At 46.8% G+C, this 24,251-nt stretch overlaps 1 protein-coding gene across 2 annotated transcripts in view; it reads right to left on the bottom strand.

The window, feature by feature from the left end:
• LRP3 (LDL receptor related protein 3) overlaps nt 1–24,251 on the bottom strand; it is a 91,251-nt gene that overhangs the window by 27,774 nt on the left and 39,226 nt on the right. Inside the window, exons 1-2 of one of the 2 annotated variants that reach the window (XM_075940107.2) lie at nt 14,706–15,052; nt 9,101–9,148 (exon numbers count right to left, since the gene is read on the bottom strand). In XM_075940107.2, the coding sequence (XP_075796222.1) occupies nt 9,101–9,148; nt 14,706–14,772 (115 nt within the window). In that variant the 5' untranslated portion in view covers nt 14,773–15,052. Of the gene's footprint in view, nt 1–9,100; nt 9,149–14,705; nt 15,053–24,251 lie in introns of those variants that run through there. The other variant, XM_014569490.4, reaches the window with a different exon arrangement.

The following is a 24,251-nucleotide window of genomic DNA, read 5'->3' as shown; positions in this document are numbered from 1 at the left end:
AGCGGGCTGCGAGGGGCTGCACACTTCTCTCTTGGCCTGAGGATCGCACCACATGGATATACATGGAGCGCCAGTCCAGAGCAGACAGCCCCATGAGGCTGCCAAATGGGAACCTGTTGCTCCTTCTCACAAGGTACCTGGACAGGCCTGCCTAACTCCCAACTGTGGTGGGACACCTTCCCTCCACAGGCCACCACTAAGGAGGCTGGGGTCAAGGAAACACACAGCAGTGCTGCACAGAGCACAGGCTCATGCCTGCACTCAGACAGCAGCCACTCCTGGTCAAGCACAGCAAGGCGAAAGACACTGATCCTCTGCAGTGGAACCTGTTGGAGGGAAGTAGAGAAGGGGACCTCAGTACCACCCTTCCTGGTAAGCGGCAACAGCTGATCAAACACTTTGCCCCATCTCCTCCAGCGGGCAGGGATAGAAGTCCTCTCTCTGTGGGACGCCGTGTGTGAGTGGCACAGAGGGAATCCGAGCCACCCTTTCTCCTCCCTGCCACCCACAGGCTCCTGTCCTGCCCAGCACCGTCTCATGCTTGCTTGTCTCCGGGAAGTGGGGGTAGCAAGGCTCCTCTGGAACGTCTATGCCCCTGCAGGACAGTGCCCACTGTCTATGCCACAGATGGCCTTGCTTGAAGCACATCTCCATTGTCTGAACCGAGACCTTCGGCGTAATCTCAGACATTAGGGCTGGGCTTCATGCATACTGTCTCCTGGGATGACTGCCCTTCGCACTTTTCTTCGCAGCTGGACCAGCTATGAGCACGATGCATCCGCCAACTCCCGTGCCATCCTCCCAAACCCACAATAGCCGCAGGTGCTGGTGACCCCATAACAACCTGGAGCAGGAACATCTGGACTGCTTCCGTTCCATGAACAGGAACTCTGAGGAGGGCTGCCAGGAGCACTGTGCTGACAGGGAGCTGTGGCACAACATTGGTTAGCAGCTGTCCTGGCACCAGGAGGTGATGTGCATGGCATAGACCAAGGCTGTTGAGTGTATGGTCGCTGTCATAGAGCAGTCCAGCAGCCACCCTCCAGCACTCTCTCCCCTCCCAGTCCCTACAACACCCCTCTACCCCCAGCCCCCGGCTTCTCTTCCTAGCTCCCCCACGGCTGCCAAGGGCCCTGCACATGAGGCGGTGGGACCACCTGAAGCAGGTGCCAGTCCCAGCCCCATCCCTGTGCCCCTCCTCCCACTTATTCCCCCTCCCAGGTTCATTTACCAGTCCCTCCCCAGTTATATATTCCCCAAATAAATATAAGAGAGTTTATTGTTTGAAACAAAAAGTCTTTTTTTTATTTGGTCTGCAGGGGAGTGGAGGGAGTGAAAGTGGGAAGGGAGGGCAGGGGAAGGGAGGTGTGAGGGAGGAAAGGCACAGAGGCGCAATGCAGAGACCCCTTGTGGGGAGGCCTGGGGGAGAGTGTCACAGTTGGCCTTGTCTGAAACTCTCCCTCAAGGCCTCCCAGGTGCACACAGTCCCCGACAGCCTTGCCTGATGGCAGCCGTGTGTGGCTACTCAAAAGCCCTTATGAGCTGCTCGGCCTCTGCCCTCCCCCCTGGCAGAAACGTCTGCCCCTTGTTCTCATACAGCAGGCTGCCACCACTTGGGGGATGTTCCCGTCACCGAGGTCCAGGCAGGTGAGGAGACAGCAGAGTCTCCCTTTGAGGAGGCCGAATGCACCCTCCACCATGATGCAGCACCTGCTGAGCTTGGTGTTGAACCATTCCTTGGTGGGGTCCAGGTGTCCAGTGTAGTGCTTCATTAGCCAGGGGAGCAAGAGGAGGGCTGCATCGCCCACGATATACATGGGTATGTCCACGTCCCCAGCTCTGATGGTGCAGTCGGGGAAAAAAGTGTTGGTGTGCATCTTCTGGAACAGGCTGGACTTCCTAAAGACACAGGCACGGTGCACCTTGCCTGACCACCTGACATTAATGTCAGTGAAGTGGCCTCAGTGGTCCACGAGGGCCTGCAGGACCACTGGAAGGTACCCCTTTTGATTGATGTATTTGGAGGCCTGGTGGTCGGGGGCCCGGATGGGGATGTGGGTGCTGTCAATGGCACCCCCACAGTAGGGGAAGCCCATGGCAGCAAAGCCATCAATGATGAGGTCCACGTCACCCAGGTTGGGGATCCTATGCAGCAGGATGCCATTAATGGCCCTCACCACCTGTAGAATGATAGAATCATAGAATCACAGGGTTGAGAGAGTCTTCTGGAGATCCCTGAGCCTAAGCCCCTTCCCACTGCAGGACCAACCCCAACTACCCCATCTCCGGCAGGCTTTGTGAAGACAGGACTGAAAAGCCTCCAGGGAAGGAGGAGATTTCCCCCTCTCCCCCCACCCTTCCCTAGGGAACCCATTGCAGTGCTTCTCCACACTCCTGGGACAATAGCAGGAGAGGTATACCTGCATGAGCATGACCCTGACGGTCGATCTCACCGCGTCAAACTGGCTCCCGACAGAGTGGCAGCTGTTCGGCGTAGCAAACTTCTAAATAGTGATGGCGCCAGGCTTCTGGAGGGTATCCCGTCACTGGAGGGGAGGGGCGAGCCATTCGCACAGCCCCATGAAAGTGGCCTTCTACATGCCGGAGTTCTGGAGCCACTGCTGGTCATCCCACTGCTCCATGACGATGCAGTACCACCAGTCGGTACTGGTGTCCCGGTGCCAGAAGCGGTGGTGCACAGTGTGTAGGGGAAGATGGACGGGAATGTGGTGCATGAGGAGCATCTGGGCCTGGATGAAGTGGTCAGCCATTCCAAGCTGGTCGTCGTCCTCAAGCAGTGCCACAAGAGCAGCCTGCATAAACTGCGCTAGGAGTTGCAGCAGCAGGTCCAAGAGCCAGTGAGTGCTTTGCAGCTCCATGCTGGAAGAGCTGCTGCATCCGCAAGGGTGACCAGAGCATGAGGCGTGGTATTTGCTGTCCCTCAAGGAGGTAGGCAAAGGTGAAGAGTCTGAGACATGGCTGTAGAGGGGAGCCCCTTTAAGCACAAGCCTCAGGAAACAGCTACAGGAAGTGAGCTGCCCAGAGTGCTTCCGCGGGGAAGGGGCTCCAATGAGCGTGGCCACACTATTTCAATATAGATCTGTGCTACTTCGATGGGGATTTGTAGTGTGGATGCATTATTTCAAAATAGTTATTCTGGGAGTAGTTATTTTGAAATAACCTTGTAGTGAGGACGTAGCCCAAATAAAAAAGGTATCAGTTTTAAAAACAAACAAAATGAAGTACTTCTTCACACAATGCAGTCAACGTATGGAACTCCTTGCCAGAGGATGTTGTGAGTATTCAAAAAAGGGCTAGATAAATTCATGGAGGATAGGTTCATCAATGACTATTAGGCAGGATTGGTTGTGATGTTGTCCCTAGTCTCTTTGTCAGAAGATGGGTATGGGTGACAGGATGAATCACTTAATCATTACCTGTTTTGTTCATTCCCCTCTGGAGCAACTAGCATTCACCACTGTCAGAAGACAGAATACTAGGCTAGAGGAACCTTTGATCTGACACATTATGGCTGTTTTTATGTTCTAAGAAACATGTGAATTTTTATATTTTGTGATGTTAGCTACAATAGTGCCATGTGAACACCTCTTCTTACTTTCAGGTGACAGTAAACAAGAAGAATTATCTCCTGCAAATGTTCCTTGTCTGAGATAAGCTGTCTGAACAACTGACTGAACAAGAAGTAGGACTAAATGGACGTTTATGCTCTAAATGTTTATACTGTTTTACTTTTGAATGCAGGTATTTTTGTACATAATTCTACATTTCTAGATTCTGTGATGTTTTCTGTGTTCATACATTTTGTATTATGTGTTGTAATTGAAATCAATATATTTGAAAATGTAGAAAACATCAAAACATTTTATTACATTTCAATTGGTATTCTACTGTTTAGCAGCTGGAATTAATTGAATGATTAATTGTGATTTTGTTAATCACTTGACAGCCCTAGTTTAGTTCAAAACTAAGCTCACTGTGCTTTCACCCTTAGAGTGATAACCTAAAAAGCTGCCACTCAGGAGTTAAGGGCAGAGAGTAGAAGACAGAGTGAGAGGGATACTAATGTGAAGAGGAAAAAAAGGCACCATAGCGTAGCAGTACAACAAACTACCTCGTATGCCACTTGTTCAGTTCCATAATTAAAACATTGTGATTTGGAAGGGATTGTGATGTCAATAAATTTAGACTCAATCATGCAGTCCATACAAAGACAAAATGTCCATTAATAATAACTGGTATTTAAGAATTATACAAATGGTTTCTAGCAATCAGCAACAGATTGATGGAGATGTGGTTATTAATGTGTGTATTTATAGGACTTGTTACAAAGATCACTGAAGTCTAAACACAGCATCTGAAATCAGGAAATAATGGTTTTTAAAGTTTACTTTAGTGTGTGACAGTGTGTAAAGTTTACTTTAGTGCAGGGGTGGGCAATAATTTTTGCCCAGGGGACACTTCAAAAATTTTTGAAGTAGCCCCGGACCACCACGGAAGAGGTGGGGCCTAAATGGGAAGAGTGGGGCTACCCCACCCCCAGACCATCACCCCAGGTCTGGTGGTGGCGGAGCCCCTTTGCCTCCCCTTCCCACTCGGCACCCATGCCCTGGAAGAGGCTTGGCACGCTCCCCCATCCACAGGACAATCAGGGCCTGGGGGCAGGGGAGCGTGGGAAGCCTCCTCCCGCCCTACGAGGAGCACGTGGCACTTTGAAATGCCGCGGGCTCCTCGCAGGGCTGGGGCAGAGTGAAGGAAGCTTCACGCAGCTCTTCTGACCCCAGGCCCTGATTGGCCTGGGGATGGGGGAGTGTGAGAAACCTCCTCTGCTCTCCCCGCAGCCCAGCGCCATGTGCTCCTGGGAGGATGGGAGGAGGATCAATCTTTTAAGCAAATTCCGAACAAGAATGAGAACAGAGTTTATTAAAAGCCAAGAACAGCCTACATTTCCTGCCTTTAAGATTAGCCACGCAGAACAGTACATCACAGAGAATTGTAGGCCCTAGATAACGCTACATTATTTTCAGAAATGCTGTATTTAAAAGCAAAATCAATATTTAGGACAACAATACTTAATCTTTTATGTTTGTATCCCTTTTTAAAAAACTGTATACAAATATTCTATGCAAATCTTGACATGAGTGATCTGAGGTCAGAGAGCTTCTCTCAAACAGAAATGCATCCTAATAATGTCCTCTATATGGAATACTGAATCAAATCCCTAGTGGAGGCTTACACTGATCAAACTGAATGTAAACAGACACACGGTCTGCTGGCCAGATAAACTGTGTTAGAGTACTTTCCCTGTTACCAAATATTCATGAGGAAGATTGCAATGCATAGTACCATGCACCCATCAGTTTCCCCTTATGTTTATGATCACTATTATACATGGAGTGAATTAATCCATCCACATTATTAGAGGTAAGACACAAACTGCAACCTCTGGCTCAGCAAAAGCAACTGAACCAGAAGAGAAATTCAATCCCATGGGAAGACAGTGTTTACAAAATGAGCTTATACTGGGGGTTCAGCCATGGAAGGGCAATTTTTAACATAAATCTGGCAGAGAATGAACTCTCAAATACTCCAGGAACCTGGCTGTGCCCCTCCTTCACCATGAACATAATTTTTAGAGCTATACTGACCCACTCTCCCTTCCCCACAAACCCCAAGCACAGAAGTGGTTGCAGGTGACTTACTCCACTATAATGCCCCTCTGGGTTAAATTTCCACCATTCCAGTTGCATGGCCAGAAGCCAACAACACCAAGGCTGAGCCAAACCCTGAAACTTCTATGAGCTACAGTATCTCAACATTCCTCATAAAACAAAACCCATCTACCGCTTCCAACTTCTAACCAGAAATAGCATTTTTAAAATGATAATGCCAAGACCTTTTCAATTAAACTAAATCAACAAGAAGCAGTGCAATTCTGAATGAAATAAGTTGTGACCTCACATACAGTATACAGTAATGGATACAGAACAAAAGCCAAACAATCATTCAGGCAGAATACTGACTAGAGCTCAATATTTTTGTTCCAAAAATATTTTTAAATAGTTTTGTAAACTACCCACATTTCTGCTGGTATGTCAAAGGGAAACTACCTTCTCCCATTGCACTCACAACTGCCTTCCAAGCTCCAGTTCTGTTCTGAAAGCATTAAATTGTGCAAAAACTAGCTTATTATGTTATCTTCTGGATACTTCATTCTCCCTCCTACTCTCTCTCTCCTATAGTTTGTCACATTCACTTATTATGTTTTATTTAGATTTTGATTATAACATTTTTGAGCTGGGATTATACATATCTATGAGTCTGAATAGTTTCTCTTAAAATGGGGCCCTGGCCCTTATTAGGATTCAGTGTTACTCATAATAATAGATATAAGTAATAATATTGCCAGGGCTCGACAATTAGTGTAATCTACTCGCACATGGCGAGTAGATTACAAGCCGGCACAGCTGCGCAGCGCGGTCTGCGCATGCGCAGCATGCCGAACCATCCGGCTGGCGAGCAGGGCTCGCCGCCGCTTGGCGAGCCCTGAATATTGCTATTGACTAGAATATTATATCAATAATGAGAAAGTATTATTTGCAGCTCAAGCATAAAACATAAACCTATGGCTCATAACAAAACTTTTGAACTAGGGATGTTAAATATCAGTTAATTGAATAGTCGATTAACCTCATGCATTCTTATTGGTTACTTGACTATTTTATAGTACCCAGGGGCAGGGCCAGCAGCCAGTGAAATCCAGCCCCATTCTCAAGGATCTCCATGCTATTGCCTCTGTATCAGAGGCAGCAGTGTGGGGCGCCAGGTGGGAGCTGGTCCACAAGGGAAGCCAGTTTATAAACCAGCTCCCCTCATGGACTGGCTGACTGTTGCCACCTGCTGCTGCCTTTGTATCAGAGGCAGCAGTGTGGGGTGGCAGCAGCACCTGTCCGGGGTGGGGGTGAGGTGGGAGAGGGAACAGTCTGAGCTCCTGGACCTGGCACAAGCCAGGACTGAGCGGGGATGTCTGCTCCAGCTCCTAATACACTTTAAAAGCAAAAAATTTACTGGTTGGGGGTAAGGAGGAAATGCGTGTAGTCTATAGCATTAATCTATAAACTTTTGCTAATCGGTTAATCAGCTACAGTATTACATCTCTATTTTGAACACAACTGGTCTCAATTTTTTTCAGACCCAGTAATAACTAAATACTTAGCGCCTACATCACCTGTTAAATCTCTAATGAGCTGTACAAGCCTGGAAGTCAGGAGAGAGGGTGTTTATAACTGTGGTTAGCTAATCCCTATCCCTCTGGAGAAGAGGTCCAAGGTTCATTTAGAAGCCAGGGCAGCTGGAGCTCTGAGGCTGATGGCTCTTTCAGGATGAGCCTTTTTCCATGGGGGGCTGTTGTGACCTGTCCAGCTTCTCAACAGATGGGATGACAGGAGCTGCATCTTCACAGCTGCAGTTTCCATTTTGGGTCCAGTGACCAGAAGTCTCTGTACCCTAAAAGCACCTCATGATCAGAATGCAGGGAAAAATGCTTCACCACATACACTTGTATTCTCTTTGGTCTCAGGTTGCTCCAGTCATATTCACTTCCCATTAAGCCTTCCTGCTCACCAAGAGATTCAGGCAGCTGCTCAGGAGGCCTGGAGAAAACATCAGAAATCTGGAATCTTCCATGGAAATTAAGAGAATCAATGGATCAGTGTTAAACTATGTACACTGTGTGAATACGTGGATTCATTACAAGTAGTCTGAAGCCACAAGTGAAACACTCGAGAATACAGTTGTCTAGTTTCCTGGCCACACAAGCACGGTATACAGGATTTAACGTATTACCTAGCTGTGATGCTGGTCAGACACATACCCATCTTGCACAAAACTGAATAAAGTTTGCTTAGAGGCCCCCCACTTAGCATTTCTAGATCTTCTTGTATTTTCAGAGAATGTAAATACAGGAGGCCCCCGACTTGAGACCACCCAAGTTCCGACCCCCCCGCACTTACAACCATTTTTGTAAGTGCGGAAGGGGCTGGAAACCCCCGACTTACGTCCTCGGCCCGCATTTACAACGGCGCACGGTGCCTATTGTAAATGCAGGTTCCAGTTACGACGCCCCCGACTTGTGACACTTCCCCCCCCCCGAACCAATCACGTCGCAAGTCGGGGGCCTCCTGTACATACGTGAGTTTCATGGCTTCCCATTTTCTACAAAAACATAACATTGTTCAATGCAGTGTCGATGTACCTGTGTTAATCCCAGGATATAAGAAGAGATAAGGTGGGTGCGGTACTGGACCACTAACCCAGTGATTCAGAAGGGCCCAGGGCTTCCAGTTGCTGCTGCTATGGGAGGAACAGCAGCGGTGGCCGGAGCTTTTGGCCTTTTAAATCACTACTGCACAGCGTGCTCCAGGTGGTTCTGAGAGTGGGGGGGGGGGGGGGGGAGTGAAGCACACTCCAAGTGGCGCTATTAACCTGCCCCTTCTGCCCAAGGTCCAGCCCCTTTCAGGAATGCAGAGTCTCCTCCCCTCCCTCTCCCCCCCCCCCCCCCCCCGCACTTTGCCCAGAGGCCTGTCATGTCTGTCAGCTCCCCTTGTGAGGTAATACTGGACCAACTTCTCTTGCTGGATCAGAGCATTGAGGCTACCTACAATATGGGACACAGGAGTGTTTAACCTTATATTTAGTTTGAACACTATGGTTACCTTCCCCAGACCTGAAGAAGAGCTCTCTGTGAAACTCAAACGTTTGTCCATACGACCAGCAGAAGTTGGTACAATAAAATGTAGTTTCTCTCACTGATATTTTCAGGGGAAAAAATCTTAATGTGTATTTGCAAACAATCTCAAGCTTAAAGTTTTGTCTAGGAAAGCAATGTCTATTTTGGTGAAGTATTATACTCATCTAGAGATTTAAACTTTTCAAACAAGAACTTTCTAACAATACATTGTTAAACTTTTTCTCTGAGTCATCCAGTTTCAGCAACAGCATTATCTGGATGGGGGGAATGGCAACATCATCAAAATAGGAAGAACCGCAAATGCTTGGAGGAAATAAGATAAACATCTCTTACCTAATGAGGTAACAGCACTTTCTATTTTCCCAGTTAGGAAGAGATTCACTGTGTAAGATACAAAAAATAGCATTCATTATAGAGTTAATTGGCATGAGGTAGCAGTTAGCTATCAATTTTTCTAAGCCTTTGCAGTGATACTTGTGCTGCATTCTTCAAACAAGAACTTTGTTTATCTATACTGAGAATTCGCATAATTTACTATTCTTCTGATATCCAGAAAACAAGAAGTTAGATGTCTGTCAACTACTCTATGAAGAGAATCAATTGCCAATCTACTTTTAAGTTATCTTCTATAGGTTATTTATTACACTAAAAACATGCATAACAACAGTTGACCATTTCACCCGTTTCAATGTTGGAAATTAATTATTATGATACTATTTTAAAGTTTGGCCCCCCTATTTAAAGCAAAGTTTATTCCTTACCAACAAATGTCACTCTGTAGAAGATTTTGCCAAAGCCAACACACCATTTATTCAATGCCATTATAGAGGTATAACAAAAAAGAGATGAGTGCTAATCATGAGAGATATGGAGATACCTGCCGCTATCCCACTGCAAATTACTCCCCAACCGATCTTCATTTTTCAAAGTCTCACTTCACCAGAAAATGTTTCAGAATACAGGATGAGAAATAGCGATTCACTAAAGACATTAATTAAATGTAGCAAAGGGTACAGCAACAGACTGACATTACAGTAAATGAGGCACCTGCTTCATTAATAAGGGGGTTTCACTAGTCCTGACTACCCTTTGGGACAGTTTTCTATAACCCACATACAATGCCCAGACACTATAGTGACAGGTGCATTAGAAACACTGAAAAATAGATATGATCAGAAAATTCTCAAACTTTCTTCAACAATATCCCTTCTGAATGCCCACTTTGAAGAACTTTGGAAAATAAAACCAATCATAAAGCTTTTATGATAAAAGGATTTATTGACAAAAGTGTAATAAAAACAACATGAAGAACAGGACTTGTCTCCTTCTCAGACAGCCACTTGGGATGCTGCACCCAACTATTATTTGTACTGCAACAGAATCTAGCGGTCTTAGACTTGGAGGAGGGCCATACTGTGCCAGGAACTGTACAAACACAGAAGAAAAAAATAGCCCTTGGTCAAAAGAGCTTACAAAACAATTAAAACAAGCATAACAGAAATATTAAATACTTAACAAAGGGTACTGCAAAGGCCAGCCAATGGGACATGCTGCTAAGCATAGGTCTACACTGCAAATAAAAAAACAAGATTGGCCCATTTCATTACAGTGAAGACTTCAGGGCTTGGGCTGCATCCTATGTTTGGGGACCAAGCTCAGGCTCAGCCCAAACTCCGAAGTCTTCACTCCAATGAAAAAGCCCCACAGCCTGACTCCCACAAGCCCAAACCAGCTAGCTTAGGCCTGCTGAAGGTATCCAACTGCATTCTAGACATACCTTAGTTGCCAATTCAAATCCAGTCACCACTGCAGCAGAGCAGTTCAGTACCCTGTATCAAACAGTGGTGTTTTTTGTGGACAGCAATTCACACTGAAAAACCACCACTGATCACACTAATTAGAACACTTTTCACCCTTGTAATCAAAAGTCCAAAAGCTAGCTAGACCCTCACTGATTTCAGCTGACTATTGACTACCTCAAGGGAGAGATCCATAACAACTGAAGATAGAAAGGGACCCTAACAGAAGACTAACCACACAAAACTGCAATTGTTGTGCTGGTGATATTATGATGAACACAGCCAAGAGAGAATATTGGTGACAGGGAGAGCGAAGCTCTGAAGCAATAAAATGATCTTCAGTGCTTTCTAAATATCTAAAAAGGATTGCACATTTTAGTAAAATATGTGGGCAGGAGGGCAACTGAATAACAATGTTTGTGTATTCTGTGTCAGAAATAGAGCTGCAGATTTGTATTATTAAGCATTAACATTATCTTCAAAGTATTTTAATAGCATTAATAGCATAAATTTTATTACATAATTAATGTACAGTAACATATGTAATACTGTGAAACTAATAACATAATCACACAGCATTAGCGTACTGTGATATGTTGGTAAGTATATCTTAGGGCAAGTCTGTAGTAATCTATTAAAGCTCACTGATGCTCAGCTCGAGTATGGCACTTAGTCTGGTATTTCCCAGCTTGCTCTCACTCGGTCATATTCCTATCTAATCAGATCTGCCAGTGTCATCCACTCATCAGTTCTTCTATCCACATCACACAACTCTGTTCAGATTTTCCTGGTCTCCACAGGTCAGAGTACCTCTCTGCTTCTCATGAAATGTTTTCATAAGAAAGCTAGTCTACAAGCACAGAGAATCTAATAGACAAACTGAAGATAGTCACTGCCCACTCAGTTGTAGGGTGACTCAATGCCAATCTCAGGAAAAAGCTGACAGATTTAGAGACTTAGCTCAGACTCCTTAGTGATTGAACAGTAAGGGTCGGTCTCTGAGTCTACTACAACCGGGATCACACTGTCGTGATCAATCCACCAGGGTCAATTTAGTAAAGGCCTGTTAAAGGCTCGCTTGGACGTTGACTCCAGAATGAGATGAGTAAGGGGAGTCAATGGGAGAGCTTCTCCCATCAAACTAGTATAATATGGATCCTGCAGTAAGTAGATCTAAGCTATGACGACTTGAGTTACACTGGGAGTTGTTATCTGTAGACAGTGCTCAACACAGAGATGGTTCAGCTGACCTAGTGTCACATGACTGCTTGCTGGAGATTATATAAAAGAACGCTCCTAAACTGGGCTTGAAAAATGAGGATTCAAATAATTTTATGAAGGAAGTCTCTTGGATAGGGCTTAGCCAAAGACCTATGTCTCTGGAAAAGGCTACCCAAAGGAAGGGTGTGTCCTCTATCTTCCCAGCTTGTTGAAGGCTAGAAAGGACTTTGGTGGCTGAGACCAAGAGTTCTGAGCTGCTTTGCTTTCATTTCAAATTAAACTATCATTATAAATAGGGCCTTGGACTGAACTGTAGTTTGAGTTTTATTTTACCTTTCCCAAATGCACAACCAGTACATAACTTCCAATGTCCCTTTCCTTCTTACTGAAGGGACCACATTAAGTCAAACTGCCTTCAGTTAGGTTGTAGCTGTGCAAACTTACATGCTGTCACAAACATTAGAGGCCTAGAAGAAAACACTCACCTATACTGGCTTCTAGTGGTCTCATAACACTGGAATCCTTAAAAGTATGGGTATAGAAGATAAACTGCAAGGAAAATAGCGCATAGGAAGATCGATAGACTCATGGGATGAAAAAGGGGAGCTGGAAAAAACAAGGAGTCACAGTTTTCCCAGTCCACAGTAAGTGGGCTTGTATTGCATGCAATAAGTTTATTGTATAGGCTATTTTGTTGCTTCAGGGCATAGTCTTCTGAGGTGCTAAAAATCTGCAGCTTCCAATGAGCTCTGTCTTTCAAGATGAGGACTTTGGATTGGAAAATAGCTCTTATCAACTTCTGCTTTGACGCCAAAAAACTTTTCACCTCTGGTACAAAACCAAAGATACAGAAGTCAATTATGGTTCAACATAAAATGAATCCATTATAAGCGATATTCCTAGGGATGTCTGCACAGCAGCTAGGAGGTGTGATTGACTCCCATCTGGGGTGGACATCCATATTCCAGCTCTGCACCAGCTACTGCATTAAAAATAGCAGTGTGGCCAGGGCATTAGGGATGGCAGCTCAAGTTAGTTTGTTGAGTACATACCATGGGGAGTGGATAGAATTATACAATGCATTTTTACAATTAGTATTATTTACCATTAAGGATTCCTGGAAGTTAGTATTAGTTTATTATATTAGCAAATAAGGTCTTTTTTTTAAAAAAAATACTATTTATTTTGATAGGACATCATAGTTCAAATATATGTCAAGATAACTAAGTATCAAAACAGTTTAGAACATAGGGTCAGTTACCTGGGCATGGGCAGGCAGCGCTATGGACATTAATGGACACACAGGCATTTTGGGCACTGGCAGCCAGCTATGCACAAAAGCATCTAAAATAAGTAACTATGTATTCTGCATTTGAATTCCCAGAAATTAAAACTTGCTATGAAGTAGAGATGAGAACAGTTGCTCCAGGCAGAAGGGAAAGAGGAAGGGAAACAGAAGATGATGGAGTAAGAGAAACTGTCAACTACTACTACTACTATTAAACTACTGCTATTTTTAATCTGTCAACCAGATGAGAGCTCTAGCCCAGTGGTAGTTGGTAGGAACCTCTGATGATAGGACTGTAACTGTTGCAGAATTAGTGATACCTTCAACATGTCTCACAAGAGTTAGACCAGGGTATGGATTATGAAAAAGTGGCAATTATCCAAATATTGGTAAACTTTCTAAGCATTATGTAATGTTACAGTGATAGTTTTGAAGTCAAGAGGAATTGCAAAGTTAAAACCTTAGTAAATGTTATACAAATTTTATATTTAGCCATCTTGACAAGCTCCAATGTCTGTGCCAAGTTTTAGTACACAGGAAGTTATGTTATAGAGATGTTATAAACCACTGGTATTTAAACAGAAACTCGAATAGAGCCAGAGATTTTGCACTGTGTGCTTCACTAACAACAGAGTATCAAACTCATAATGTGTTATGAGCTTTTTCCTTTAAGCTATTAAATATATGTATTTTGTTAAGAAGTTTGCACACATAGAGGTATGTTGAAATAAATAACACCTAACATTGGTTATAAAAAGTGTTATGTGTTTATGTGGTTGCAGCAGCATTAGTAACCTTTGTAAGAATATTCCGTTTTTCTTGGTAGTGGCATTTTTGTAAAGCACAGAACACACACAATAAAAAATGCTATTAAGGGAAACCATGCTGACTTATTTGTAAACCATAAACAAGCCCCAAACCACCCACCTTGCTTACACAGTAACTATACTGCTAACTTCCAAGAAATAACCTCTAGCTACTGCAAACTAGACTGAAAACAGGGTCACAGAAATCTGTGCAGAAACAGAAAACACAACTGAGAACAAATGCAGTCACACCAACCTGGCCCAAGCTCCAGGAGACACGTCATGCCCCACACCAGGTACAGCTGATCCCATTTCAGTCTGCAGTCTCCTTGCTCGAAGTACAGACACTAGCACTGTGCCCAGCGCGTCTGGCAGCGATTTGCGATCAGCATGTCTACCTGTCCCTACCCAAGGCATTCATCCATGTCTGCCCACACCCCAGGGGCATGCACGGCCATGTGTCCACCTGTGCCCTGTGTGCGCCCATGCCCAAGCTGCAGTCAGAGCTTTCTGCCAGTGCCCAAGGTGTCTCCGTGTCTTTCAATGCCCAGAACACACATAGGGCAGGCTGGCAGGGCGCTGGGTGCCTGCCCATGACCAGGGTGCCCATACGGCTCCCTGCCTGTGCGCAGCTATCATAGGGCTACCTGCGCCCAAAGTGCCACCCATGGCCAGGGCACCCATGTGCCCGTCACGCTCCGGCTCCGCATCCACCCAGCGTGTGTCCATCCCGCAGCTGCCCGGGCTCCGCACTGGCGCCCTTCTCTCCCGGCTGCGGCTCGGCAGGGGGGTGGAGAGCGGCGGGGGGAGGACGCTGCACTTACCCAGGCAGATGGCGGTGAGCGGCACCAGTGCGCCCTGCCGGAGCTCCGCGGCCGCCGCCTTCTCCATGGCGGGTCCCCGCTGCCGCCTGCCCTTCGCCGGGGGGGGAATCGGCCGGGCTCACCCGCCTCTCCTCTACGCCCAGCCCGCAGCGCGGCAGCCCCGGGGCGCCCCTGCAGCCCGACGGGCCAGTGGAGGCGCCGGAGCATCCCGCCCCTGGCGCAGCCCCATGGCCGGCCCGCGCGCCGCTCGGGGCAGGTGGAAGGGACACGGCGCTGCGCCGCCGCCGCCCACGTGACGCGCTCGCTGTGCAGCTGCGGCGGCCGAGGCTGAGGGGAGCTGCGCGCGCGGCCGCCCTTCGCTCCGGGGCGCGGCGGCGGCTCCCAGGCCGGGAAGCGGCCCCGCGGCTGTAGCCGGAGATGGGGCTGGCCGGGGCGGCAAGCGAGCCCTTCCGGTGGCTGCGGGCAAACCCGCCACTCCGGGAGGGAGCTGAGCCGAGCCTGCAAGCCAGGGACTGGGGGACCCCTACAGATGGGGGGGGGGCTGAGCCTACAGGGAGCGGAGTCCCCTATAGACACGGGGGCAGCGCCTGCAGGAAGTGGGGACCCCATAGACGCGGGGGGCGAGCCTGCAGGAGTGGGGTCCGTTAAAGACATGGGGGGGCTGTGCCCACAGAGACTGGGGTCCTCGGACAGGGAGGGCTGAGCCTACAGGAAGTGGGGACCCATAGACACTGGGGGCTGAGCCTGCAGGGACTGGGGGAACCTCAGAGGCACTGCGGCTGAGCCTTCAGAAATTCGGGGACAGATACCGGGGTAGAGATTGGGGACCCGCAGAGATCTGGGGGGGTGAGCCTGCAGGGATTGGGGAACACCCAGACACACAGGTGCCTGAGCCTGCAAGTTCTGGAGATATCCCCCAAGGTGTGTGTTATAGTAGCATTCAGGGGCTTCAAGCCCTCAGTGTGCTTTGCCCTGTACAAACGCAGGGTAAGAGATGGCTGCTAGCCCCAGAAAGCCCTCACCCTTGTGAGGCCCTCCCCCCCCCCCAGGTTATAGATAACATAGATGGGAATTATTCTTACCAACCCTGCCAAGGGAGAGGAGGAGCTAGAAGCAAAACATTTCTCTTCCAAGCCAGGGGTAGGATCCTGTGTCACAAAGAGCAACTGCACCTATATTCCCCGATGGTGATCCCTCCCGCCCGCCGTATTTCTTCAGCTGAGCCCCATATTTCTCCCCATTGTGACCAGGGGATCTTTAAAGGCTCTACAGTTCCCTACATACATTGTAATATTCCCAGCAAGCAAAACTTGCTACAAGATCAGCATCTATACTTCGATTTGTCTCCAAAGGCTATGCCCACTCTTGTAAGCTACTACTACATAGAGCTTTTGAGGCAAGCAGATGCCAAGTGAAAACATTATAGAGAAAACACATTAATGACACTAGAAAAGACTACTCATGCTAAAAAGCTTAGCAGAATCACTCTTTTTCCAACTTCAAAACCCACATCTGGGATTTCTCATGGTTACATGTTCATAAGTTTAAGAACCAGAAACCAGGCTGTGCAGAGCAGCTGTTTTTTTTATAAAGCTCATGCCTTTGATCTTGGCCATTGGTCTCTCTGGGATCCCTCGAATTGAGTAAGATTTCCCCTTGGACGCCTATAACTGATAAGCATGAGGATGAGAAATTAGGCCAATTCTGGCAAGGACACTCTCTTGCAGTGGCTTCATGTGAGGTCTCTATCTCCACCGGCATGTGTGGCTGAGCATGCTCCTTTCATCAGGCTGTCTGATCTTCATGGAGACAATGCTTGATCTCAAAGTGTTGGGCACCATTCTTGATGGTGGTCCTCCATGTTACTTGATTCTTCACCTGCCTCTCCTAAGTGTCAGTGTCAATGTTACACTTTACCAAGGTGTTCTTAAGGACATCTCTGTAGTGTTTCCTCTGCCCGTCCATGAGACCTCACCCGTGTCCTCAGCTGAGGCCTTTGGTAACATGTAATCAACACAGACTTTCCTCAGAGTATAGCTTCAAAAGGCTGTAGTTTTGCATAACGACTGGAGTGATTTGCATTAATTTCTCCCTATGGAATCCCTAGGAAATTCACTTCACACGCAATTGTCCCAAAAAGTCCATACTTGTCTGGCACATTAGCCTTTTGAATCCCTCTGTCTCACTATCACATCTTTCTCCTCCAGAGCTTACATACAATCTCAGCTCATAAGAGCTGAGATCCAAAGATAGTTAAATTTATTCAATAAGGTCTCATGAGGTTATGACAGGAAATATTGGTCACACACCCCTGCATTTTTTCCTGCAGCTCCACCCCTACTTTAACCACAGCATAGGGGTGGCTTTTGCACATACATGCACCGTAGAGACAGATGTGACCAAGGGCAGATTAATGTATGGAGAACAACTTTCTAGGATAGCTAAGACTTCAAGCAGTGGCACCTCCTAGCGACTGATTGGTTTCATGGAGGAGAACCTAAGATAAATTCTTTCAATCCAAATAACCCAAGTTGCCGCTTTGTTTCAAAGTTTCCTTGCTTTGCTGACATTTTGACCCTGTATTTGAGATCTGCTTAGCAATTAAGATATAAGGTGTCATTAGGATTAAGTTAATTATGATTTGAAAACTGAACAAATTTAGGATTTGGAGCCAGAAGGTTTTCAGAGATGTGCTGTTACTCATCAGCAGAATATTAAAAATGCTGATTCAAATTCTTATGTACACTGTTGTTGCTAGAATGCAAGTTAGGGCTGAATTTGATCCTACATGTTCCCTTATGAAGACATCCCTCATAAATTATAGGTATGCACTGAAAGTTTCAACTTTGTAATTTTCTCTATATCACTAAAAAATCATCATCTGATGAAGTGGATTTTATCCATGAAAGCTCATGATACTGTTTTTGTTAGTCTCTATGGGCACGTCTACACAGCAGGGCTAAAGCCAAAATAAGCTACGCAACTTGAACTACGTCAATTGGGTAGCTTAAGTTAAAATAGCTTATTTCAACTTTTGGCACTGTGTACACAGCAGGAAGTAAGTCCGAGATAGAGCACTCTTGCTCTGACTTCCCTTATGCCTCATAAAATGAGGGTTACAGGAGTCAGAGTAAGAAGTCCTTCAGCTCAACATTATTTTGACATGATGTCAAAATAACTGCTTGCTGTGTAGACATAGCCTACTGGTTGTTTAAAAAAAAATATTGCATTTTACATTCTCTGATTAGTTCACATTAATGTTATCAGATTTGTTAAGTATATGGTACACCTATTTAGAACACAGTTGAAACTGGCCCCACATTACACATATTCTGATCGATATAACACAGAAGTGGGCAGTAATTTTTGATGGCGGAGCCTCTCCAAGAATTTGATAAACGGTCAAGGATTGCGTTCTTCCATATTAATGGAGGAGGTGGGGGGTCTGGGATGGAGGTTGAGTGCAGAAGGAAGCTTAGGGCTGGGGATGGAGTGCAGGAGACGGTGTGGGTTCTGGGAGAGGATACGGGTTTGTGTGCAGGAGAGGATTTTGACCTGGAGAAAGCGTGTAGGAGGGGGTGCAGAGTCTGGGAGGAGTTTGTGACCAGGGGCACAGAGTGCAAGATAGAGTGTGGGGTCTGGGAGCGGATATGGGTATCAGTGCAGGAGAGGATTTTGACCTGGAGAAAGGGTGTAGGAGGGGGTGCAGAGTCTGGGAAGAGTTTGTGACTAGGGGCACAAAGTGCAAGATAGGATATGGGGTCTGGGAGGGGATATGGGTATCAGTGCAGGAGAGGATATTGACCTGGAAAAAGGGTGTAGGAGGGGGTGCACAGTCTGGGAGGAGTTTGTGACTAGGGGCACAGAGTGCAAGATAGGGTGAGGGGTCTGGGAGGGGATATGGGTATCAGTGCAGAAGAGGATTTTGATCTGGAGGAGGGGCACAGGAAGGGGTACACAGTCTGGGAAAGAGCTGTGACCTGGAGCAAGGGTGCAGGGGTTTGAGTTGTGAGCTGTGAATTGGATGCAGGGTCTGGGAAGAGGTATGGATGCAGGATAGGGATGTAAAATCTTGTTTAATTGGTTAACTGGTTAAACATATTGGTTAACCAGTTAACTGATTAAAGGGAAGGTGGGCGGGGGGCTGCTCCAACCAATCTGTATGCAAATATACTCTTCCCCTTCTTTGGTGGAACCCAACATTGCTTAGTAGTCCTTCCTCCCAGAACAACATCCCATGGTCAATGATGCCAAAGGTTTCCAGCATCACCCATCCACCCAGGCAGGTATTCAGCTCCAGGATGCATCTGTCTCTGCCTGAGTCCCAACTACTGACTAGAAGGATGAAAGAGAACAGCACTTGCCAGAACTCCCTGCAGGCAGGGGCTATTTATCCAAGCTAGAGCAGTCCTGCCTGCAGGTGCTGTTCTCTTTCATCCTTCAGGTGCCTTGGCAGGTGCTGTTCTCTTTCATCCTTCTAGTCAATAGTTAACCAGTTAAACATTTACATCCCTAGTGCACAAATGGGGTGCAGAGGGTGTGGGTTATGTGGGGCAAGGGTGCAGGAGAGGCAGCAAACAGTTGAGAGAGGGTGCAGGCTCTGGCCAAGTGGTACATATCTTAAGTGGCTCCCTGCCAGCAGTCCAGTGGGAACATCAGGCAGGTTCCCTGCCTTCCATGCTTCCCCCCCTCCCCTCCCGCTCTCTCCCCCTCCGACGCTCAAAGTGACCAGCTGTGGGGCCATGTGTTCCCTGCGCACCATGAGCTAGTGGAGGGCAGGGCACAAATGTCCCACACCGCCTGAGCCGCAAGCCCCAGGCAGCTCCCATTGGCCAGTTTTCAGCCAATGAAAGCTGTGAGATTATGCTGGGGGCAGGGGCAGTGTGCAAAGCCCCCCCATCGGTTCGCAACCTGCAGAACATATGGCCCTCCACAGCTAGCCATTTTGAGTGGTTTGGGGGTGTGGTAGACAGAAAGCCTGCCTGAAGCTTCCACTGGGCCATCCAGCATTTTGGCAGCCAGGCCATGTGCATTTTGTCTGCTCCTGATATATTATTTTTCTGCTTGTTTACTTGCACAATCAACATTATGGAACAACCCATGATACTGAAAAGTTCCTAAGATTGTACTAGATTTTCCACTAAAAATATAATTTCTGAGTTAATAGTTCTCACTAACCTGTGACATGAGTGAATATAACTAAAATATAATGTTTATTAGAAGGAATATACAAGATAATACATGTTTAAGCAGGGAATGAGATACTGAAGTCAAGCTGAGGTGTTTGCTAACTGTAAATGCTATCTATTAGCAGCACAAGCAGACAATATGACTGCATTATAATTCTTTGAAGGGCAAAAGAATTAAGCAACAAACTTCTTGTCCAGTGATATTTTTGAAAGTTTTCTGCTCCTGCAGACTTTAAATTGCCATCTTCTTGCAGGCCAAGCTTAGGTGAAGCACACTGTTCAAGAGTAGATTCAAAAGTAAATAATTATTCAGAATGAGGCTAAAACTCCTATAATTGGAAGATTTAGGAATGTTGAAAAGGAGGAATCTGATTGGCCATGCACAAATTATCCACTTACTCACATAAATGACCTGTTTGATGTGTAGGTGCCCACATGTTATTTCCAGATTTTCACATATATAGTAATCATACATTTTATGCAAAAATGCATACTCAATCCTGGAGGACTGCCCCATGCTGTCAAAAAGGAGTCAGTGTAATTTGTAAAGGAAAATACTTATTTTTTTCTATGCTGACATGCTTTGTGTGTGTTACATCTGTACAAACCCGTTAATTATTCAAATGTGTGATCTTCACCCACCCCTAATTCAAGAGTGTAATTTAAACAAATTACTCCATCTATTAAAAACAACAACAACCAATGTTTACATATTTCTGCACTGAAAATATTACAATGGGTATTTTTGAAATAAAACTGTTTTGATGGTACCGAGATAAAACCTACTCTGTAGTTTGTTTAAAACAGGTCCAGGGGCCAAATGAAGCCCCGGCTTGTCAGGCCTCCCCCCAGCTTTGGGGAGCCAGCCTTTCCACTGCCCACCGTGGAACTTGAGCACACAAAATCTGCTAGGATGTGCTGCCCTAGGCTCTGGTGTGCAAGAAGAATGTGGGAAGTGTCTTTCTCCTCCTCAGTCAGGGACCATGCCAGTGAGGGTGGTTCTTTGTGTGTGTATGTGTGTGTGTGTGTGGTTCTTTTTGTGTGTGGGGGGGGGGGTGGCCCTGGCCAATTTTTCTGTGGGTCAATGGTCCCCGACTCAAAATACGTTCCCACCTCCTCGCCCTCTGGTTTAAAATGAGGACACTTGGCATAGTTTTGAAAAGAGATGTAGCCTGCCTGGGAACAACAGGAAAAGGTTAAATAAATTAATGGAGAAGAAGGGACTTGGTAACAACAGGAAATAAAAGGACCCAATGACAGAATAGTAAGAGATGCAAAAAAATGGAAGAGCAAGATTTCTGCTTTTTTTTTTTAATTAACACTCCAAATTGAGGCTATAATGATATATTTGGGTTTCAGGGGAATCCATATCCTACATGAGCTTAACACCTGCATTTTATGCTCGAAACCTCTTGGTAACATTACATATACAGGTTGAACCTTTCTGATCCAGAACTCTCTGGTCTGGCAACATCCATGGCCCAGCAGGAGCACGGATGTTGCAGGACCAGAGAGCAGCCTGGAGGGCCAGAGGCCTGGGGGCAGGTCCAGTGGCTGGGGTAGGGAGCCCCGCCAGCTAGGGAGTGGGGCCAACAGCTGAGGGCAGGAAGCCCTGCCGCAGCTGGAGTGAGGTCAGCCAGTCAGAGATGGGCAGCGGCGAGGAGAGGAGCCTGGCCAGGGGTTGGGAGCCCCACTGGCCAGAGTGGGGCTGGTGGCCCACAGAGGAGTCCCACTAGGGGCAGCAGATCCCAGCAGACACTCTGGAGGTAGTGCAGTGACTGAGGCCACGGCCAAGAGAGCACCAGGAGAGCCCAAGGCCTGACCTCCTCTGATCTAGCGAATTCCCTAGTTTGGGACCACTCACATCCCAAGGATGTCTGACCACGGAGGTCCAACCTGTACTGTCATTCAATTTGCTATCATTCTACATATTAATGTGTGTATTCAGAATCTCTTATCTATAGTACCCTACTCGACTGGTAAATTAACCTCAGAGAGAGGCAGCAGGGAGGGGAGGGGAGGGGAGCAGGAGCTCCCGCTCACACAGTTCCCCGCTGTGCCTCTCCCTTTGAAACGTACAAGAGCCAAGAAATGTACAAGAGCCGCTGGTGGCTCTTGTATGTTTCAGAGGCAGAGATGCAGCAGGATAGTGAGAGTCCCCTTCTCAACTAATTGCGTAGTCAATGGAAATTCCATTAACTACTCAATTAGTTGATTAATAAAAATTTAACATACCTAATCTATATTGCTTGGTTCCAATGTAGTCAGACAGGTATTAGTAATGAATCCCTTTAACAGTTTATTTTTATACCCTTTAACAAACAAGTAATATCATTGCCAATTACTGATTTCAGCTTAAAATCAATGAGAGACAATCTTCTTATTTTCAGACTTAACCCAGGCAAAATTCACTGCTGCTTTTTTCCCAAAGCCTTTCCTCTCTTATCTTCTCCCCACCACCACAATCTCCTTGCTTACAGCAGAACAGTGGCAGTGTTTGCATTTGTTTCCTGTCTACTAAATATTGGAGAGAGTTTGTCTGATTGTTCAAGAACTCCTAACAGTAAGAGCTAGGACCATCAAAATTGGTCTACAGCTTCCTCTTATCATACTGTAAACAAGGTAAGGGTTTGGCTGTGCCAGGAAAAAAGGATGAGCCTGGAATAGGATTGTTTCTCATAAAACCATACAGAAATGAGAATCACCAGACAGGTGAAAGAGGCTGGCTGGGGGTACACGTCCCTCACTCCCTGTCTGGGACTACCCCAGCCCTGAGTCTCCCACATCCCAGGTGCCCTTTAGGAAAGCTGGGGGGGCTGAAGTCTCCCCCACCCCCAGGCTCTTACAGGGACATTGCTGGCTGTGCCTCTTCATCAGGGAGTGAGGAGAAAGTGCAGAGTTCACTGCATTTCTCACTCTGACTGGGGAGCACAGAGGGCAGATAAACACAGACTTGCTCCAGCTGGGGGACATGAACCCTCCTCTGGCTGCACCCACTGGAACTGCAGCAGCTATGAAGAGGCACTTGTCACTTGGCTTCAAGCTACTGCGGTGAGAGAGGGCCGGGGTAGTCCTCTCTCCCAGGGGCAGCCTGCATGCTGAACTCCTCATTCCCGAGCAATGATCTAAATAAAGAATGTACATTTTCATGTTATTTTCAAAAAACCAAAAATTAGTTAAGGACCCAAGCAATGCTGGGTAAATCTTCTAGGGTACATCTACACTACAACGTTAATTCGAACTAACTTAGTTCGAATTAGTTAATTCGAACTAAGCTAATTCAAACTAACGGAGCCAGATTAAAAAACTAGTTCGAATTAGCGTTTTGCTAATTCGAACTAGCATGTCCACATTAAGTGGACCCTGAACAGAGGTTAAGGATGGCCGGAAGCAGTGCCGGCAGGGCATCAGAGGAGGACTTAGAGCGTGGAGATGCTGTCTCAGGCTAGCCGAGGGCTGCACTTAAAGGGTCCCGACCCCCACCCCGGACAGACAGTTCTCAGGGGTGCCCCACTTGCAAAGCAGTCCTGGCTTGGATTGCCCGGAGTACCCACACTGGGTACATCACAGCACTCGGCCATCAGACCGGCTGCACTTGCCGCAGGCTGCCATCTGGGGAGAGGGGACAATTGGGGGGCTGCAGGAGAGCTTCCACCCCCAGAAGCCCACAGAGCCAGCCCAGTCCTCCCCATCGGGGGCGCATACCCCATTCCTCCTTCACCTCCTTCCACTTACCCTTCCCTAGCCCCTCTTCTTGATATACAAAATAAAGGACAATTGTGTTCAAAAATTGAATCTGTCTTTATTGAACAAAACTGGGGGAGACTGGGAAAAGGAGGTGGGAGAGGGGAAGAGAGAGGGTGGGAGAGGGGAGGGCAACTAAAATGATCAGGGGTTGGGAACAGGTCCCATATGAAGAGAGGCTAAAGAGACTGGGACTTTTCAGCTTAGAAAAGAGGAGACGGAGGGGGGACAGGATAGAGGTCTCTAAAAGCAGGAGTTGGGTGGAGAGGGTGCATACAGAAAAGTTCTTCATTAGTTCCAATAAAGAAGGACTAGAGGACACCAAAGGAAAGGAATGGGTAGCAGGCTTCAAACTAGTAACAGAAAGTTGTTCTTCACAAAGCAAAGAGTCAACCTGTGGAACTCCTTGCTGCAGGAGGCTGTGAAGGCTACAACTAGAACAGAGTTTAAAGGGAAGTGAGATCAAGTCATGGAGGTTGGGTCCATGGAGTGCTATTAGCCAGGGGGTAGGAGTGGTGTCCCTGCCCAAGGTTTGTGGAAGGCTGGAGAGGATGGCACGAGACAAATGGCTTGGTCACTGTCTTTGGTCCATCCCCTCTAGGGTCCCTAGGGT

This window comes from Pelodiscus sinensis, chromosome 12, assembly GCF_052426305.1.
Source record: "Pelodiscus sinensis isolate ZL-2025 chromosome 12, ASM5242630v1, whole genome shotgun sequence".
Lineage (NCBI taxonomy): Eukaryota > Metazoa > Chordata > Testudines > Trionychidae > Pelodiscus > Pelodiscus sinensis.
Note: the sequence above shows the minus strand (reverse complement) of the source record. Positions and strands in the feature narration are given on the sequence as shown.